The 20,338-nt window shown below is 49.9% G+C and overlaps 1 protein-coding gene across 1 annotated transcript; it reads right to left on the bottom strand.

The window, feature by feature from the left end:
* Positions 1-8,825: 8,825 nt before the first annotated feature.
* Positions 8,826-9,757, bottom strand: LOC117019182 (calmodulin-like). Its single transcript, XM_033100701.1, has one exon. It carries the CDS (start codon positions 9,651-9,653, stop codon positions 9,096-9,098), a length of 558 nt encoding a protein of 185 aa, XP_032956592.1. The 5' UTR covers positions 9,654-9,757; the 3' UTR covers positions 8,826-9,095.
* Between the last annotated feature and the right edge of the window lie 10,581 nt (positions 9,758-20,338).

Raw genomic sequence — 20,338 nt, forward strand, 5'->3', positions numbered from 1 at the left:
CTACAAGTGGGTTCACACCATATTTGCAGATCCAAAGTGGTTTTGACTCTTACGACAACTTGATAATGTCTGCAGGGGAACAGGTGTTGTTAATGAGAAAACCACAGCCAAGAAGCGCTGCCCAAGATCTTCCTCAAGGTCAGCGCCAAGGTCACGTTTGCTCCCTTCCTCGCCCCACCCTCAATTGGCATGAAAAAGACTTCACCAAATTTATCACCCAGTTCCTTCTAGAACTCATAAAGCAAAGCCCTCCAAGGCCACTAGTGAAGTTGGCCTGAGCCCCTGGAGTGGGAAAGAGGAGAACCTGGGTCTGGTACAGGCTGGTCACCCTCTGCCTTGGTACTCCCTGTCCGTCCCACTCCTATGCCTGCAGCACACAGTCGTCCCAGGGCTTCCTCCTGACAGTGGGTGGCCACTTTGTCCCACCTTCTGTAGCCTCAAGGACCATGAGCACACACACCTTCTTCCCCCTCCCTCCCCTCCTTCCCCCTGGGGTTCAGCAGGGTGTGGAGTTAGCCCCAGACCCAAGCCCTGAACTTACTCAGCTCACAACTGGTCACACCAGCAGCGCCCTCCACCAGCCAGCCTCACCCTGTCCTACCAGTCCCTGTCCTGTCTCTCCTTGATCAGCTGAGGCTCAGGTCATCAGGTCAGCCTCCTCCAGGGCCCATCTCCCATTCCCATTCATCCTGCACGGTACCGCTGAGACAACCTTCCTAAAGCACAGATTTGACCAAATGCCTCCCTTTGGTGAGTCTCCATTTCATCTTCTGGAAGAAAATGCACTAACAGTGCATATAGTTATATCCCTTACAAGAAATCAGCTGTTCTGGGCATGACTCAGCACTTTTTCCATATCACTCACTTAGGCCTCACAACAGGATTGAGGGAGATATTATTATTATTATTATTTCCCCCACTTTACAGGTGAGGAAACTAAGGCACAGAGAATGCAACTGATTTGCCCAAGGTCACACAGCTGGTAACCGGCTCAGCCAGGATTTGTCTCCTAGAGACAGTGCACATCCCCACGCCCACACTTTTACTCTCAAGGTTCCCTCTGCCAACAGCATCCTCTCCCTTGTTGAAAGCCTCACCCGCCTCCAATACAGCGCCCGGTGCCACCATCTCAGAGTCTCTGCCCTTCGCTGTGCATGCTGGTGACACTAGAATCCATCGATGAGACACCATCTATTGTCCCCACTGTCTCCTTAGATGGTCATTTATATCTACATCTCATATCTATACATCTATATCTATATCTACATTTCCCTTAGAAGCCAGAGGATGGTATGACATCTCACTCCATGTTCACACTGACCCATAATAAGAAAACACTGTGGCATTAATGTGAAAGAAAGAAAGAATGAATGAATGTATCACCACCATTACCACCTCCACCATGCTGTGGTGAAATACAGTTCCTCAAAAGCACTGGCATCCCCTTCCCCAACTCAAATGACTTCTATTTGGATCAAATGTGAACCAGGCAGAAAGGCGGGAGTTCCGGGGTTGGCGAAGCTCCTGGCACTAAGTCTGGGTGGCAGAGTGGGTATTGGGGCTGCCAGATCACCCAGCAGAGAACCATCTGTTCCCAACGTGATTCAGACTGGACTTGTGCCACCTGCAGCCTCCCACTGAGAGCTTAGTCCTCGGATCCTCTCCATGCCTGCCCGCTTGCCCAGTGGGCATGGGCACCTGGTAGTCATGGCTTCCAGGGACAGGTCACAGCCGTGCTTATACTCGGCTTCCCAGCCTTGCCCCACAAGCACCTGGGAGCCTAAAGCACATAACCCAGCCGGGGCTCCCCACCAACTGGGGGTCAGAAAATTGGGGCCCCTAGACTAACTGGGGGATCAGGACACTAGTGGGCTCCCACATGGCCTTTCTCAATCATGCTCTGGGTGGTCTAATTGTGCAGCCAGGACGAGAATCGTTGGGTTCTAGCAAAGGGCGGGCAGGGCACAGGCTGGAAAGGCAGAGGTGAAGTAGGAAGTGGGTGCCAGTGCCCTGGGGGTGAGGACCATCTGCAGTGGGGAGAGAGAAGAGAGCACCCCAAGACAGGGAACAGCTGCAGATAAGCAAGAAGGAGCTTGCACAATGAGGCATTTGGGCCTGTTCCTAGATTATAGTGAAGGCTGAGAAGAGCAGGGAGGAGCCGGTGAGGTCACCTGCGGGCTCAGCGGCCCTGGAGGTGCAGGCAGGCGCTGACTTCACAGGTACAGGCTGGGAAAGAACGCCTCTGCTCCCTCTGGAGGGCGAATGCGGCGTAGGGTGGCCATATTTAATGAGCCCAAAATTCAGAACCTGGACTAGTTGACGGAGGAAAGGAGACAGGATAATTCCTGAGACTCTGGAGCATGCAGTCCCTGTGTCGATTGAGAATCTGCTCTTGATGACTTTTCGAAGGGGAGGGGGTGCACTGTGAAGAGAGAAGCCTTGATCTGAAGTCTTATTTATTTATTTTCCCCTTGATCTGAAGTCTTATTTATTTATTTGTTTGTTTGTTTATATTTTCCCCCTTCCGCCTCCCCCACTCCCCCACTCCGGTTCAAGCCGTGTTTCTCAGTCTAGTTGTGTAGCACACAGTTCCCTGGCCCATGCTGGTATTATGAGCCTTGCGCTCCCCCTGGCTGAGGCAATCTGTCACCTGTCGTCGGTCGGCCGCTCACAGCAGCACACGGCAGCTCTCTCCGGCTGCCGGCCACTCACGCTGGCCACCCAGCTCCAGGGAGAGCCGTTGTTCACAATCTTAGCTGTAGAGGGCGCAGCTCACTGGCCCATGTGGGAATCGAACCGCCGACTTCGGAATTAGGAGCGCTCTCCAACCACCTGAGCCACCGAGCCGGCCTGATCTGAAGTCCTATAAACTGGTCTGAGTGATCTGACATCAAAGTCTTTGTCTGTCCTGTGGGTTGCGTGCCCTAGAACCTCCAAATTGCTAGACTGAGAGGGAATGGACTTGTGATGGTTAATTTTATGCGTCCACTTGACTGGGCCAAGGGACACCAAGGCAGCTGGTAAACATTACTTCTGGGTAGGTGTGCGGGTGTTTCCAGAGGAGAGTAGCATTTGAACTGGTGAACTGAGCAAAACACATCACCCTCTCCCCACAACATGGTGGCGTCCCCAATCCACTGAACACCCCAACAGAACAAAAAGGCAGAGGAAGGTAGATTTGCCTTCTGCTAGAGCTGGGACGTCCATCTCCCTCTGCCCCGGATATCAGACATTGGGACGCCTGGTTCTCAGGCCTTCAGACTTGGACTGGAACCACACCACCAGCTTCCTGGGTCTCCAGCTGCAGATGGCAGATGTGGGACTTCTCAGCGTCCATGATCAGGTGAGCCCATCCCTAAAACAAATCTCCTCTTATTTCTCTCTCTATCTTATTGGTACTGCCTCTCTGGAGAACAGTTCAGAACTGTTGGGATTGTATGACCACACGCGGACAGTGTTGCATGGTTCTTAGAAGATGGCATCAGAGAGGCGCCATCTCTCTTCAGTCATAGCTGGGGTTGCCCTCTCCCCATTGAGTGTGACATTATGGAGATGCCATTTAATCCCATTGGCTCCCTGGAAGCCATCTCTATAGGTGGAGGTGATACCTCAGGGGGTGGGAGCCCAGAAACTAGTGCAGATGATGGGAGGGCTCATCATAAATCCTAAAAGCCAGGAGTCTACACACCCCGCACTCAGAGTTGACAATCTAGTGTATGGTTGACAGGTTTTACTTTATTATTTGGGGTTCTGAGGAAGGAGGCTAGGCCTCGTTCACAGGAACTTTCATACAAGCTGCACTTTAACGAGGGTTGTATGAAGAGGGGAAAGCTATTCATTCTCTCCAAGAGCATGCATCCAGGTTCTACAATGTGCCCAGCTCTGTTCTGGAAGGCTTCCTGGAGGAGGAGGCACTTGATATGGGCCTTTTCCTGACAGGACCTCAGGCTTGTCAGGAAAAGGTATGCAATAGGATTTAAAAGACCTAGGGGGGCAATCCAGTGAAGAAAAGGTATTATTTAGTATATGGAATTTGAAACATCAGTTTTGACTAGAGGTAGAGTAATTCATCAATGTACTGATTTGGGGGAAATTTTGCTTTAGATTATGTTTTTACCCCGACCAGTTCCAGTCGATTTATCAGTTCAGTTCTGCCCGACTGGATGTTGGTTCTGTGTGTGACTTATGTTTCAGACACTGAGCATTTACCACATACTTAAAACACATGCAACTATCCGCTTGATTGAGCCAGCTAATAAATCTGATAATTAAAAAAAGTACCAAAGCGATAGTCTATACTGACAATCTGCTAGAAGAGAGAAACCGACCCTATCTATACTTTATAAAATCCTTGTCGTTGGAGACATGTAAACTGTTCAGTCTTGAAATGAATTACTTCTCCTTTCCCCAAATCATAGACCCAACGTACTGAGAAAAAACAACCAAAACTTAAAGCTTTCATCTTTGTCAGGTCATGGTGCGATGTTTAGGTGAACTGACTGAAACTAAAATAATTTACCAAGCCACAAGTAAAACTGAATGAAACTAAAATTTTAACCTGGACAAAGAAAACGTCAGACAATTCTTTCAAAAACTGTTAACATGTCTCATCTGACGTGAATTTCTGTAACTCTTATGAAGTGTTTTTTAAAATGACTTTTTGGTAAGTTGGGAAATACCAATAAATGCACCATTTGCAGAACTCGTGTCCTGGCAAGCTGATTTTCAGAGAAGTGGCTTTCAGAGAACCAAGTTTCCCTGGGGTGACCTAAAGCCACGTGGGCTCCTCAGAGGCTCCTTGTACACTTTGTGATTTCCTTGGTGTTCTAGGCTGCATGGACTCCAAGGGAAGAGTGTACGAGGACTGACAATTAAGTTCATGAACTTATTGCAATGATGTTGCTAACCTTTTTTGATATCAGAAGGATTATTCATTATGAATTTGTACCAACTAGACAAACAGTTAACCAAGTTTACTACTTGGAAGTGCTGAAAAAGCTGCATGAAAAAGTTAGATGACCTGAACATTTTGCCAACAATTCATGGCTCTTGCATCATGACAATGCACCAGCTCACATGGCACTGTGTGTGAGGGAGTTTTTAGTTAGTAAACAAATCACTGTATTGGAACACCCTCCCTACTCACTTGATCTGACCCCCAATGACTTCTTTCTTTACTGGAAGTTAAAGGAAATATTGAAAGGAAGACATTTTGATGACATTTAGGACATCAAGCGTTATAGGACAACAGCTCTGATGGCCATTCCAGAAAAAGAGTTCCAAAACTGCTTTGAAGGGTGGACTAGGCGCTGTGTTGGTGCATAGCTTCCCAAAGGGAGTACTTCGAAAGTGACCGTAGTGATATTCAGCAATGAGCTAAGTAGCACTTTTTCTAGGATGAGTTCGCAAACTTAATTGTCTGACCTCATAGCCCAGCTCCACCCTCAAAGGCCTTCAAGGAAGCTTAGAGTAAATGCTGAAGGCAGTTCTGTGTATGTCCTGCAGAGTCAGGTGTAATAAGAGTCACTAAAACTCAGGATTGCCATCTTCTAAAGGACATTACGCCCGGTGGGTCCCGACAAACCCCTCCTCAGGGCCAGCTCCCCCGGGGCAGAGCTGCCAGGTCTCGGCTTGACAGCAGTTGGGAAGGTGCTGTGAGGCTCTGCTGGAAAGGAGGGCCCTCAGCGCTCTCCAGTCCATTCCAGATCCTTCTGTCATTCCGGACCTGAAGTGAATCATTTCCTCTCCCAGACCCTCAGAGTCTCTTTCTGTTCCTCTGGGACAATAGACAAAGATTCATTTCTGCTGCTTTCTTCTTGCCTTGAGGCCCCATCAAGTCCTTTTTGGGAAGAGCTCATCAGTGAGAAGCCTCAAAAGTCCCCTCTCCGGTCCCAGCCAGATGTCCTGCATCCCTGGGTGGCCGATGGCTTCATCGCTCTCCCTCCCTCCTCTGCCAGTTCTAATCTTCCAGGTACTGCATGCATTGCTTTTAGTATACCATGTTTTAGACACACAACAATACGGCGAATAACACAGCTAGTTTCCGTGTAGCTGCCAGTTAGTGTAAGAAACAAAGCATGAAGGCGTCAGTTGAAGGCGTCTGTGCCTCCCTCTCCGAGAAAACATCAGGCCTGAACTTGGAGTTCACTGTTCCCATGTATAAGGCACATATTTCTTCAAAGTCAGAAAAAAAGCATTTTGTTTTAAATAAAAGAAAATCAATGTTACACTCTACAGACTTGAACAGTTAGTTGTTCTCAGACATTTGGACCTCATAGGCCAGTAAGGAAACAGAGCCGGTTGGCACCCCTAGAGTAGAGGCCTTGCCTCGTCCGGGGCCTCACCTTTCCGTCACCTTCCTATAGCTTAACAATGGATCATCCCCCTGCGGCTGGAGCTCGGAATGTCCCCGGTCCCACCCAGTTCCCTGTTTTAGAAAATTACCCTGAGACTTATGATTAATACCCTTATGCTTATTGATCACAATCTCAATGGTCTACCGGGATAATCCCATCATTATTCCTGGGTTGCTGACTCGATCATAGAATCACGTGGCCACAGGGAAGGCTCCATGCAGACTCCTGGAACCATTACGTAGCCTCTGAAGGAACACCCAGATTTTGCCCTTAAATACCCTAAGCTAGTCTTTGGATGTTAAGGCAGTTTTTGGAGGTGTTAACCCGCTGTCTTCTCAGACCACCGGTGCTCTGATAATAAACACTTATTCTATGGCCCGATTCCTGTGTCGGTCTATTGCTGAGCGGCACAGGCAGCACAAGCCCTGGACTCACGGGGCCTCCGTTTTCAGTAATATGTCAAAATTAATTTAGAGCACTTGTAGGACTCTCAGAACACATGTAAGAACATGAAAAAAAAAAAACCCACAAAACTGCCATCTGCCATTACAACAGCTTCATGAAAGAAAGGACTTTTAACACAGAAAATATAGAAAGACCATATTTTCGGAAGTAAAAAACTGAATACATGCAGGTTAGTAAAAAAAAAAGTCTTTATTTTTCTAATTTCCACAGAGACTGGAAAACTTCATCTTGGACCCGCTTGGCATTTAGAAATCACGAATTCAGAAACTTGGACTGCTGTGACCTATGTCCCTCCGAGAATGGGGACTTTCCAGAGGGAACCACCCCCATCCTGGACACACAGAGCACTTTTACCACCCACCCCTCTTCAGATCACCACACCAGGTCTGCAGCTGCCTCTGCTCATTTTCTTATCTCCATGTGTTTATCTCCAGATAAAGATCTCATACTTTCTTCATCTCCTCAAAACCCCTCTCCTTTCTCCCTCAGAGCTCTTCCCTTCCTCCCTTCCCACCCCACCCCACCCTCCACCCCACTGCCACCACCCAGCCCTCAAGCCCAGGACCTTCCCTCACTGTGTCCAGCCACAGGCCCAGCACTGGAGGGGACTGTGGCCAGACTCTGAGGACAGGGCTAGGATGAACCAGGCAGCAGTGTATGAAGGGAACAGGAGACTGGAGTGACCCACTAAAAATGTCACATGGGGGAGAATGAAAGAAAAATGTCATCGATGTGGCAGCCCCACCTGGGTGACTTGGCCCCATTGCCACCCTACTGGGGATAAACTGGACAGGCTGCCACTCATCCACCACATGTGCCACAATGAGGGGGCGGGTGATACAGGGCCTGGCCCCAGTATTTTGCAATAACCCCCCAGGAAAGCTGGCTCTGCCTCTCCCTACCCTGAGCTGAGAACAAGGACAAGATAAAGTTAGTCATCACTGATAGTTTGGGCTAAAATTTCATTCAGTTAAACAAAAATAAAAGAAAAACTAATTTCACGAAGGAGGAAGCTAGAAACCCATGGTTGAATGGTTGCAGACAATGCTAGCTGGTCCCTTAACCACCCTGGTCTGCAAGATGTGCTTGTGCAAGATGAGTTCAGATTATTAGACCGTCTCTGAGAACCAGGACAAGGGAGCCTCGGAAACGCAGACCTGTGACAAGCAGCCTCAGATGGGTCTCATTTTTAAAAACCACACAGGGATATCATAAACACAAGTTCAAATGGCGTCTCTTGACATCAGGGTGGGCGTGGCCTCGGGCAGACCCTCATCTCCCATCTCCATCTTCCTGACTCTCCCCAGCTCCTCCATGGGGCACACCCACAGCCTGCAGAGCAACTTCAGGGCCCCCAACTTACAGAGGGGCGCTGAGGGGGCAGCAGCGGGGTGCTGGGTCCTGGGGGCCAACACAGCAGGAAACATCTCACAGGTGACCAGCTCTCGGCTTGGAAACACCCAAGGCCGTGTCCCTTAGGACCGGACTGGCAAGTGGCTTCCCTTCAAATGCCACCCCCCCCTTTGCCCATCATAGCCCCTCTGTCCTTCCCACTTCCCGACAGTCCTGCCTTTATTCCAGTGAGGCCGGTCTGGTGCCCCCGTGCCTCCACCTTTGTGGTTTTTAAATCTAGACCACCCTGCATCTCAAATACAGGACACACACACACACACACACACACACACACACTTCTTAAAAACTAATTTGAGCCTGAAGAACAGTTCGCTGTTCAAAGGATGGTAAACTTTATTATTTGTGCCGTAGGCAGTGTCCCCATCCTGGGGCTGGGGCTCCCGCTGTCCTGACTCAGAAGCTCAGGCAAAGAACGGTCCCTCTTCTACCCCTAGATTACCCCCAAGCCCAATAGGCAGGTGTCTGGCCTGCTCAGGTTGGTTCTCCCTCTGGGATCCAGTGAAAGGGGTAGTGGCGCAAAAGAATCCCAAATGCCACCGTTTGGGGCCCTTTGGCTTTCCAATCAAACATTCAAGCACCAGCGCACCACCCTTGGAGCTCACATTCCTTTTATTTGGACCACCACATGGTGTTGGGGTTCCTCACAACAGCCCTGTGAGGTAGGGAGCACCCCATTCACTGCGGAGAAGCACAGGGGCAGCCCCAGGTCCCCCGGGGGCAGAGGGGCTCCTGACAGTACAGAACCTAGACCAAGGGGGGCTAGCTGTCCCACCACCCAGACTTCGCCTTCACGGCCCAGCGCACCCGCAGGGGCCACCAGAGCCAGAGTCAGGCGGGCGGAGGACACGGCCAGGCCGGGCCTCACTTCTCGGTGAGCATGCGTGCAAACTCCTCGTAGTTCACCTTCCCGTCCTGGTCCACGTCCGCCTCCTTGATCATGGCCTCCAGCTCCTCCTGGGAGAGCTTCTCCCCCACCTGGACCATGGCCTTCTTGAGCTCGTCCACGGTGATGTATCCGTCACCGTCCAGGTCGAAGGCGCGGAAGACGTGCTTCATGTCCTGCTCGCCGCCCCAGGACTTCATCCTCTTGACCATCTCCGCCAGGAACTCTTGGAAGCTGATGGCACCGTCGCCGTCGGTGTCCACTCGGGCGATGATGTCCTTCAGCTCTGCCTCTGACGGGTTCTGGCCCAGGGTCCGCATGACGTCGCCCAGCTCCTGCACGTTGATGGTACCGTCCCCATCCTTGTCAAACCGGTTGAAGGCTGCCTTGAAGTCGGCCACCTGCTCTTTAGACAGCTCCTCCGCCATGTTACTTGCTGCCAACCAGCTCGAAGGGCTCCTGTCAGAGCTGGGGACCAGCAGCTGGGATGAGGCTGCGTCGGTGTGAGAGCAGAGCTCAGGTGGCAGCCTTGCCATGGGGTGGGAACCCCTCCTTTTCTACGGTCGGAGGGAGGAGACAGGCTCCCCACCCATCCCACATCCTCAGGCGAAATCCTCCTCCAGAGAGGGACACACCAGCTGCAGACAAGAAATGCAGGAAGTGGCAGGGCCCGCCCTGGAGAGGCTGGAGGGAGAGGCTGGAGGGAGAGGCTGGGGTCCCTCGGGGCTGCCAGCCTCTCCTGGCCCGGAGAGACCACGCTGACTCAGACAGAAGCCTTTTGCCAGGGGACTTTCACAGAGAGGGTGCCTGGCCAAGCTGTAGGCTCAGGATGGCTTCCCCAATTTACAGAGCCTGAGGCTGGGAAGAGGAAGTGAACCTCCTTTAGGGGACACAGCATACCCTAGAGGAGTGGACGTGCTGTGTCTGGTGTCCTGTTCCCCTCTCTCGGTGCTGCTGTTCAGCTCTTCTCCCAAGGGTGGGGCTGGTCGGGGGCAGATGTTAGTAGAATTGAGTGGAATTCTACCAGGGTGGGACCGTGGGTGTCGTCAAATTCCCAGTCCAGGGCCATCAACAGATCTATAAATGGAGGAGGCGGCCCACTGCCTATACCCTGTTTCCCTGAAAATAAGACCTAGCCAGACCATCAACTCTAATGCATCTGTTGGAGCAAAAATTAATATAAGACCCGGTCTTATTTTACTATAATATAAGACTGGGTCTTATATAATGTTATATAAGACCGGGTCTTATATTGCTTTTTGCTTCAAAAGACGCATTAGAGCTGTTGGTCTGGCTAGGTCTCATTTTCGGGGAAACACGGTAGCTTCAAGAAAGCAAGTAGCTGGTAGCATCCAGAACCTGGCTCACAGGTGGTGCTGAGAATTGTTAATTAAATGACTGTTCGAAGTGTGACTTCAGAGGTGACGAAAAACCTTCCTGTCCCCACAGACTCTTCCTGTAGCTTGATTCCTCCAATTCTACTTTAAGTCCAAGGTTCTTGGTGCAGAATTGGGGAAGGAGAGATTGTTTACATACACAGAGCTGCAGGGAGACTGGAGAGCACTGGATGGCCTGAGCAGGCCAGTCCCTGAAGATCCTAGGGGGTAGAAGGACCTAGAAAGGGTGGCTGTAACTGCGAACATGGCACAGCTTGCGGGTTTGCTGACAGTCAACCCTAAGCCCAGAAACCCAGTCTGGGAACCCCCCCAGCCCACAGTCTTATCTGTTCTCTGGAAGGAAATCATCTCTACCCACCGCTCTGAGTAGCAGAGTTTAGACCAAGAGCTCAGCCCTTGGGGACTGTCCACAACTCCATAGCTAGTAAGACCCAAAGCAGTGAGGGGACATTTGCCTTGGAGTCTGCACGGTGACTTTCTTGAGCAAATCTCATCTTGGATCCCTATAAATTCCCACGACAGCCCCCACCTTTGCCTGTATGTAAGGAAAAACTCCTTTCCCCTCCTCCTGAGAAACATGATAAATTCCATCTCTCTCTGGTTCAGCCCATCAAACAAACAGGTTGAGGATTCTCTCCTTCCTCAAAGGACAGCCAGGCAAGCACCTCCCAGCGCGCGGGGCACTGCACACCCACCCCCAGTCCACCCGAGTCCAGGGGACCCAGATGGAGAAAAAGACTAAGGGAAATGCTCCACTTGTCCAGCTCCTTTTATGAAGACATTGTGAAGAAGCATTGCTAGTTCATCTTTATGCTGGAATAGTAAAGAGGCCTCAATACATAATTGAGCAATTAATTTCTCAATGAAACTGACAACCAGTATCGGTAGATCATGTGGGTCCACCTGCTTGGGAAGCCACAAGGGAAGGGCGGGGTGCCTACAAACAGGAGCAACCCAGCTTCTTTATTATTTTTTTAAGAATATTTGAAGATATACATCTGTATTTTAAATTTCCTTTTCTTCTCATCTTATTAGCAGGACTTATGATTAAAAATCCAAGATGCTTATTACCTTCCCTTGTGTAAGTCATCAACAACGGAGAACTTTCCAGACACTATCAGCAGACTTGGGCTCTTGGTTCTGGCGCCATCACTGATTTGGGAACTTAACTTGTGTCTCAATATCTTCATCTATAAAATAGGGTAGTACATCCACCATATCTGATCCGGGCACTTAGGATCAAAGGTCAAAGGACTTTGATCAACGGCAGGTGTTATTAGTCTATGACAAATCTCATGTTCAGTAGCAAGCTGGTTCCGGGTGACGTAAACCAACATTCCGAAAAAATATCCGCCTTAAGGGGGACCTTGCTTGTCTGCCCGGAAGTTTGAGTCACATCAAACAGTGCGAGGCTCTGAACACTAGTCAGCTTTTGGGCATCAGCCCTTAACAGATGCAGAGGCTTCTCTGTAGAAAGAGCATCTAGCCAAGAGTTATCACTGGACAGGACGGTGACAATTACTCATGTGACTCTCATTGTGTCCATGTAGAAAGGGGGTCTCCAGGAGGTAATGTCCTATGCCCAAAGCCACCCAGAATTTGGGGAGAGAGCCAGACTTCTGGCTGCCTACGTCTCCATCCTCAGCCCGCCATTTTGGGTCCTACTTCCTCTCCACTCAGTGCCTTCTCTTTTCAGAGCAGGAGTCAACACTGAAATCATTTCTTCATGCTTTCCCACCTGCCCAGCCTCCTGCCTAAGTGGGCGATCAGTCGGCTGCCCGGGGCCGGCATCAGGGATCGCCGTTCTGAGTGACCAACAGTGCAGGGCATCTAATGGCCAAAGTTGGGGCTGGGAAAGGGGGAACAATGTGGCATAAGCTTGATGGAGCCCCTTTCTTCCTCTGCTTGTCTAATTCACAGCAGTCTGGGTGCAGCCCAGCCCAACTCTTTGGAGGAAGTGGGACAGAAGTAGAAACGCCTCATGCTCATGGTGTCTTCATAGCTAAAGTGCATCCACACGCTGCACCTCCTGTGAGGCTCCCTGTGTGTGATGGGAGCGATGGGGGGTGGGGGTGGGGTGGGGGGTGCCCTACCAAGGAGCCTGAGGCTGGGGAGACTGTCACTTGCTCAGCACCCCACAGCTGAGTCTCATGGGGCCACATAAGAAGCATGAACAGGTGCCGAGAGGCACAGAATAACTTCACCTGATGGGAGTCACATTTGCTGAAGAAGGAGAACCTGGAATCAGTGAGGAGAAGGATGTGGTTTGGTAGACGGGAGAAGTGGGCAGGTTTGCTAGGAAAAATATGACGGGCCAGCCGTCACAGAATCGAACGCGGTCCCTGAACGGGGGGTGAGGATGAATGAGAAACACAAATGTGTGCGGGAGGACTGGAGCTCCAAAGCGTCACCAGCCCCGAGTTTATTGTGCTCATGCCTTATATACCAGTAATCTCAGGGTTGCAAAGCAAATTCCATGAAAACCACTTTGTGCAACAAATTAGACATACTTTGTGCAACAAATTAGACATACCTATCAGCACATCCTGTTCTGCCGACACACATAAGAACATCTTGAACTCCCCTGTCCTTGACCCATTGTTCCTCCAGAGAGGGAGCATGATATGCTTGCAAGCTTCCTTGCAATCGGCCTCCCACATCTCCCCCTTTTTGTTTTTATAAAAGCAGTGTCCTCCTCCCTGAGGAGGCCTGGTGACAGCGCCTGTCTTAGGTGTCCCCCTGTTGTTGCTGACGTACCCGTCATCGGGATTCCCATTTGTGTCATGGGGTCCCTGTCTTAGGTGGACTGCACGCGAGGTGGTGACAACCCGTCGTTGGCTGACCTGCCCCTTCAAACCTGCTGAATCGGGGCTGTAGATTTCAGTCCCATCATGTGGAGATCAGTGGCGACCGTTAGAATAGCACGCCTCCCAAATCGAAAAACAATGGGCAAGAGACAAAGGACAATGCAGGCGCCTATTATGGCAGCTCCTAATGAGATAAGTAAGTGAGGCAAATTATTCAATCCCCACGGAGAGAAGGCTTGTCGGAGGTTGTCAAGGATGTCCTGTGCTACCTGTGCAGGGTTAAAATCTAAGGGCGTAGCGGAGGTAAGTGCCATTATCTCTTTGTGTAGTTGCAATAACTCCACAGTATCATTATTTTGTAACCAAAGTCCTTGTAGATGCTTCTTAACCTTTTCCCAGGATATCTGACTCTCATTATATGTTGTGTTAATTAGGCAGGTATCCTGGTAAGTGGCATGACAACGAAGGGTATTTCTTAATTTTAAACCTTGGACCTCTTCGCCCAAATACATCACCATGTCATACAATGCATTGACCTTTTATTCTAATTTCTTATCTATGGATTCCTGTGTCATAAAGTTTCGGACACATTGTAGGAAAGTGAATTGACATAGGAGGCGGTTTGTACCTCTTGTGTTAGGGCCACAGCGGCCACAGAGGTAGCCGCGATTAGGGTAATCAAGGTGGTAATGCCAGCTATAATAAGGCCAACGGCTCTCTTAGATTTCTGGAGCGCCTTGTTGATTTCCTCTAGCACTTGTAGTCCCTTATCATCAAACCAAGGGCCACTATGTTTTACTGGTATCATGACAAAAGGGGGCTGACGCAGCAGCACCACAGAATGTTTTTCTGTGACATTAGAAACACAAGCACTCAGTAAGCAATCAAAGCAGGAGACATTATAAGTCCTATTATCACTATTAAAGGCAACAGACACGTTCCCTATAAGCAGCGCAAATGGAGAAGCGACGCAGGTGGATACATAAGTTTCTGTACCAGTCTGATTAAGCAACTTGACTTCCCCCATGGCGGGGCGGGGCCCCGATCTTCCACCACTTTGTCTGGGGGAATCCCGAAGATGAGTACCAGAGTCCCATAGACAGTCCTTTAGATGAGTCCGGGGGGGTTCCATAAAAACTGTTTATGCCATGCGACCAATCCACAATGTACCTAGATGAACCTATGATATTGTACTGCTGCGTGGTGTTTCCCTTACATGTCTTCCAGTAGATGGTCTTATCACTCTTACAATATTCCGTTTGGCACGTGGGGAAGTCTGAAGGGCTGGTACCATTGGGGCGTCCAGCAATCTGGATGGCGGCTGCGGGTCTCCATATTGTTACACACTGGTCCTTGCCACACAGAGTTCCTGTCGTTAGCCAAACACACCCGTAGGTCGCATTATTGCGGCTAAGGCACATAGGAGTCCCAGAGCCGAGACCAGTGTAATTGAAAACTGTCCCATTGTCTTTGGCACCCGGTAGAGCCGGCAAGCCAAGAGCATGGGTGTCGTTCACATACACCTGTATTTCAGGAGATTCCCAGCTTACAGGATGCAGTAGGGGAGGATCAGGAACATAAGCCCAATATGTCTTATTAGCACTTTCACTAAGGACTAGGGTCCCCAGGAGCAGCAACAGGGTCAGCATATCTCACCAGTCTCTCAGGAAGCCACCGCGGTCCAGAGGCGTCCTGTGGAAAAATACACACATGTCCTCGTCCCCATATGAGGACTGGATCGGGACCATGCCAGGTCCCTGTTAACGGGTTTCTCCATCGTACAAGAGCATAGGTATTTTGAGTGGTGGGATGCCAGAATCTGTCTGCAGCACTCTTGCCATACTTATCCAAAGTTAAAAAATTGAGAATAAAAAGAGCATGATGAAGATAATTTTGGGGGGGTCAAGGGATAAAGCTCCCCCTTTTTTATTTTTAGTAAGCAAGTCTTAAGGGTGCTATGCATGCATTCCACTACCCCTTGTCCTTGAGGGTTATAAGGAATGCCAGTGATATGGGTAATATGAAACTGAGCGCAGAAGGTTGTGAACTCCTTCCTAGTATAGCCAGAGCCATTGTCAGTTTTTATTTGTCGTGGAACGCCTGTTTGGGAGAACATAGTCAAACAATGACGGATGACATGAGCCGTGCGTTCCCCTTGCTGGGCTATAGCCACAATGTAGCCGGAAACAGTATCCACACTGACATGAACATATTTAAATTTACCAAATTCAGGGATATGAGTAACATCCATTTGCCACAGATCGCCGGGGCGTAAACCTCTAGGATTTACACCGAGTTGAGGAACAGGAAGATGCTGTGGACATGTGGAGCATTGTTTAACAATCTGTCGGGCAGCTTCCCGTGGAATATGGAATTGCAATCGTAAACTAGTAGCATTTTGATGATGTAAGCGATGAGATTGGGCAGCCAATTCAATTTGGGAGAGGCCGATGAATTTTGTGGCTTCATCCGCTTGGGCGTTCCCTAGAGATAGGGGCCCAGGGAGGCCAGAATGAGCTCTAATATGGCCTGCATAGCACTTGTATTTACGAGCCTGAATCTCTGTTTGAAGTTGTTTGAATAAGGATAAAATTGTTGGGTTTGAGGTCCTGATGAAAGGCACAGTCTCCAGGTAAGCTAAAGCACGTACAATGTATTGACTGTCAGAGATGAGGTTGAACGCAGTGTCAGCAAAATCCTGGAACGCCATTAAGGCGGCTCATAATTTGATAATTTGAGCCGATGCAGGGGAGACATGTAAAGTTCGAGACTTGTCTTTGGATATATAGACTGCCGTGCCATTGTTCTGTATAACATCTCTTCCCCATAGATTTACAGGCAATCCTGGCACGATGTAGGGCTGAAATGTACCTGAATGGCCTTCCTCATCCTGCCATGTTAATAAATCACTGCTCTGATTCGGAGATTGTGATTGTCCAATCCCCCGCAATTCTGTGGCAGTCGCCTGCATAAGCCAACTATGCGGCCAATGATCTGCAGCTATGCAGGATACATCGGCCCCTGTATCCAGAATGCCTGGGAATGTTTTATTTTTGACTCTTAACTTTAAAGTTGGTCGTTTTTTGGTTATCTCCTGTATCCAATAAACATCTGAGGATCCAAATCCCTTATTCCCTCGAGGTCCGGACAGAGCAGTCCTACCCACCTCAATACGGGGCAGCAAAATTAACTGGGCTATCCTGGTGCCTGCAGGAATGGTGGAGATGCTCGAGGGGCATTGAGTCATGACTTTAAGTTCTCCACTGTAATCTTCGTCTATCACCCCAGGGGATATATGGATACCTTTTATAGTTGTGCTACTTTTTCCTAAAATAAGGCCCATCGTCCCTATTGGCAGTGGTCCATATACACCTGTGGGCAACGCTTGTATCTCCATTTCTGGTGTTAATACTGCGTAGGCGGAGGAACTGAGGTCCAGTCCTGCGCTGTCTGAGGTTGCCCGGAACAGTTGCTGAACGGATTTGTGGCTAGCAGGGCCTTTTCCGGCTGAATCTGATCCTGCTCCGGTACCTGCAGGGCCCCATAGCATTGTTGTTTCGGGGCCTGGGGCTGGCCCCGCACCCAGTTTCCCGGCAAGGGGTTCCCATCTTTATCTCTTTTGGATTTGCATTCGTTTGCCCAATGTTTACCTTTTTTACACTTGGGACACAGGGAAGGCCCATTATTTCCCCCTTGTGACTGTTGTCCCTGAGGACATTGACGGGCCTTGTGTCCCAGTTTGTCACAAGTGAAGCAGGCCCCGTTCCCCTGACCACGATATCCAGCATTCATTTTTGTCTGTTGGTACATAATCTCCTTAATAGGTCTTCCTTGTATAACCGCTGCTTGGACTATGCCCTGGGTATAAGACGGACCAATGTCTGAACTGAAAGAGAACCTTTCTTTCTAAAAGGCCTGCTTGCCGTCTGACATGTGGAGTTAGCATTTTTATAGGCTAGCTGGGTGACCAATGGCTGGGTAGCTGCTGAGTCCCCAAAAGTTCTTTCAGCTGCCTCCAGCAGACGGGATACAAATTCTTGGAAAGGTTCATCAGGTCCCTGCCTAACTTTGGACAGATGTTCTGTCTTCCGGGAGGTCTCTTTTTTTGCAGCGTTTGTGATCTGCGCATAGGCCCCTACCTGGTATGCAAGCTGAGCAGGCAGGTCTGTATGTTGACCTTCGCCTGCTAACATATCAAAATTAATTGGTATCTGCTGTTGGAAATTAATCTGTGCTGTTTTCTTACAATTCTCATAAAACTCTGACTTCCAAAGTAGGTAGTCTCCAGTTAAGCAAGCATGAGCCCATCCTCGGGCGGAAGGGCTTCCGTGGACATAGTGTCCAAGATAGTAATTGTGAAAGGAGCTGTAGGACCATACTTATTACATGCCTCTTTCAATTCCTTTAATTGCTTACAGTGGAATGGCTGCCACTCCCTAATCACTCCTCCGTTACCATCCGGCCTTTCAAACACTGGGAAGGTAAAAAAATCACTTGTATCTTGCCCTGCATTCCTAGCCGCCTGTACAACCGACTGCAGTGGAGAAACACGCATCGTTAAAGAACTGGGAGCCGTGGGAGTTAAATTTACTAGAGGTGGCTCCCACACCGGAGGAGGTGGTTTTTGACAGGCATTCCAAGGCGGGGGATCCATCCCAGCCATCTGAACCGGAGTACAAGAACTTTCTTTCCAAAGAGGGTCCTTCTGAGGGACTCTCCAAGGGTCTGGCCGTGCTGGAGTTTCTACTGTTGCCATGAGGCAGGCCAAAGCACCCTGTACCTGCTTGAGTTGATCTGCAAAAGATTGTAACGTGGGCTCTGTTTTCTTTTCTATTTTAGGTTCTTTCATTAAGGCTATTAAGGGAGGATATTTGTCCCTTTCATATTCTATCGCCTCTTTATCTAGGGCGGCTTGGGAGGTGGGATCAAGCCACTCATGGATGGCTCACCATCCTCCTCCCCATGGGGCTTATGACACAGCGGCTCTGGAGGGGACTCTTTCAGACCTTCAATTCCCCATTCGGAGGCGGATCTAATTACTTCCTCCTTCTGTGTCTCCGGTTTAGCAAGGGACGTATCTTCCTCCTCCCAATTTTTTAAGGTTTCAATTTTGAACTGTTCGTGCCGCAAATCAAGACAATCTCGGATCAAGGTCCAAAGACCAAAAGTTTCTACCGGGACCTTCAGCGGCCCGTGGACTGTATAATAATCCTGCAACCTCTCTCCTACCTTAACCCACGTCTGTATATTAACAGTCCCTCCCTCAGGAAACCATGGACAAACCGTCTCTACGAATGCCAGGAAGCTTTCCAACTGATCCTTTCCTACTTTTGCTCCCCAGGAGGCAAGCATGCGCTTTAATCCCTTCACATATAGAGTGCGACTCCCCGCTTGCCCCATTTTTTAACTCCCTGCCGTACTTACCGCTCCTCGCAGATAGCCTTCTTTCAGGCCGGGCCCTTTCACCGAGCGGTGTCCTTCACCGAGTCCCCTGTTTCAGGTCCCTGTTCGGGCGCCACCTATGACGGGCCAGCCGTCACAGAATCGAACGAGGTCCCTGAACGGGGGGTGAGGATGAATGAGAAACACAAATGTGTGCGGGAGGACTGGTGCTCCAAAGCGTCACCAGCCCCGAGTTTATTGTGCTCATGCCTTATATACCAGTAATCTCAGGGTTGCAAAGCAAATTCCATGAAAACCACTTTGTGCAACAAATTAGACATACCTATCAGCACATCCTGTTCTGCCGACACACATAAGAACATCTTGAACTCCCCTGTCCTTGACCCATTGTTCCTCCAGAGAGGGAGCATGATATGCTTGCAAGCTTCCTTGCAATCGGCCTCCCACAGAAAAGCTGTGAGCCCTTTCGGTGTCTGCTGTTGGAAGTCAACTCTTACCCAGGACTCATTCCCTTCCCTGTGCCTTTTCAGTATATCTCCCTCGCACTGTTGCCAGGGAAACCTCAACTCTTCCTAGAAAGAATGGCCATGGTCCTGGAGGCCAAGAGGGTCCCCTTCACTGAGGAGTGTTGAGACCTCTGCAGATGTCACAGGAAGGAGACCCTCTGTGGGAGACCCACAGGAAGGAGCAAGCCAGCACTGCTCAAGGAAGAGGCAGTAGTACTGTAAGACTGCTGGTGTGATGGCTGCGAGTGTGTGTGTGTGTGTGTGTGTGTGTGTGTGTGTGTGTGTGTTTGTTGAGAGGGCTGTAGGGATGGTTATCCTTCTGTTCAGGTGTTTAGAATCAATGCTGAGTCCAGCTCCAGTTTCCACAGGAGACTGACCCCAGGACCAAAACACCCTCCACCTCTCCCAGTACTGTTTGGCTTTGTGGGACAAATGCTTGTGAGAAACCAGTAAGACAGCTCTTGGAGATGCCTCTAGCTCTTCTGACTTGCTGGGACCTGCTTATCCCTCACCCCTGAGCTAGTCTCTGTTGTTGGCACAGCCCCAACCTTGCTGGGACAATCCCCCTCCTGGAAACAAGAAAGGAGCGTGGGTGGGAATCACTGGGCGTCCATGTGAGACCACCCTCTATCATACCTTTCTTAAGGAGTGGCAGCAGATGGCGGGCTCTGAGCCCCCATTGTACGTTCCCCTAAACATAACTCACGTTCCCCATGGAGGCAATACAGCATGTGGCTGCATCACTGGCTTTGGAACCAGGCAGCTGTGGGGTGTGGTCCTAGCTTCCTGTGTCACAGGCTGCATGGCCTGGGGGAGGTGACTTCATCTTCTGAGCATCAGCTGCCTTCATTAGAGAGGAGGTGTACCAGTACCTGCTTTATACGATGTTCAGAGGTTTAGATGAGCTGCAGGGAAAGTGTAAGCTCAATGCCCAGCATCAGGTAAATACTCAGTAAATAGGAGCGTGACTGTCACTCATTTACCCCTTTGCCCAGGGGCCATTCCATTTCCTGCAGGCATCTTCTGCCAGCCAAAACCCAGCATCCTTGAAGCAGACCAGGGTGGGGGGGGCTGTTCTTAGTTTTCAGAGAGTCCTCAGCCAAGTTCA

Source organism: Rhinolophus ferrumequinum (assembly GCF_004115265.2).
Source record: "Rhinolophus ferrumequinum isolate MPI-CBG mRhiFer1 chromosome 5 unlocalized genomic scaffold, mRhiFer1_v1.p scaffold_110_arrow_ctg1, whole genome shotgun sequence".
NCBI lineage: Eukaryota > Metazoa > Chordata > Mammalia > Chiroptera > Rhinolophidae > Rhinolophus > Rhinolophus ferrumequinum.

Excerpts from the sequence above, each read along its gene's own strand:
- LOC117019182 (XM_033100701.1), bottom strand. The coding sequence starts at position 9,653 with ATGGCAAGGCTGCCACCTGAGCTCTGCTCTCACACCGACGCAGCCTCA.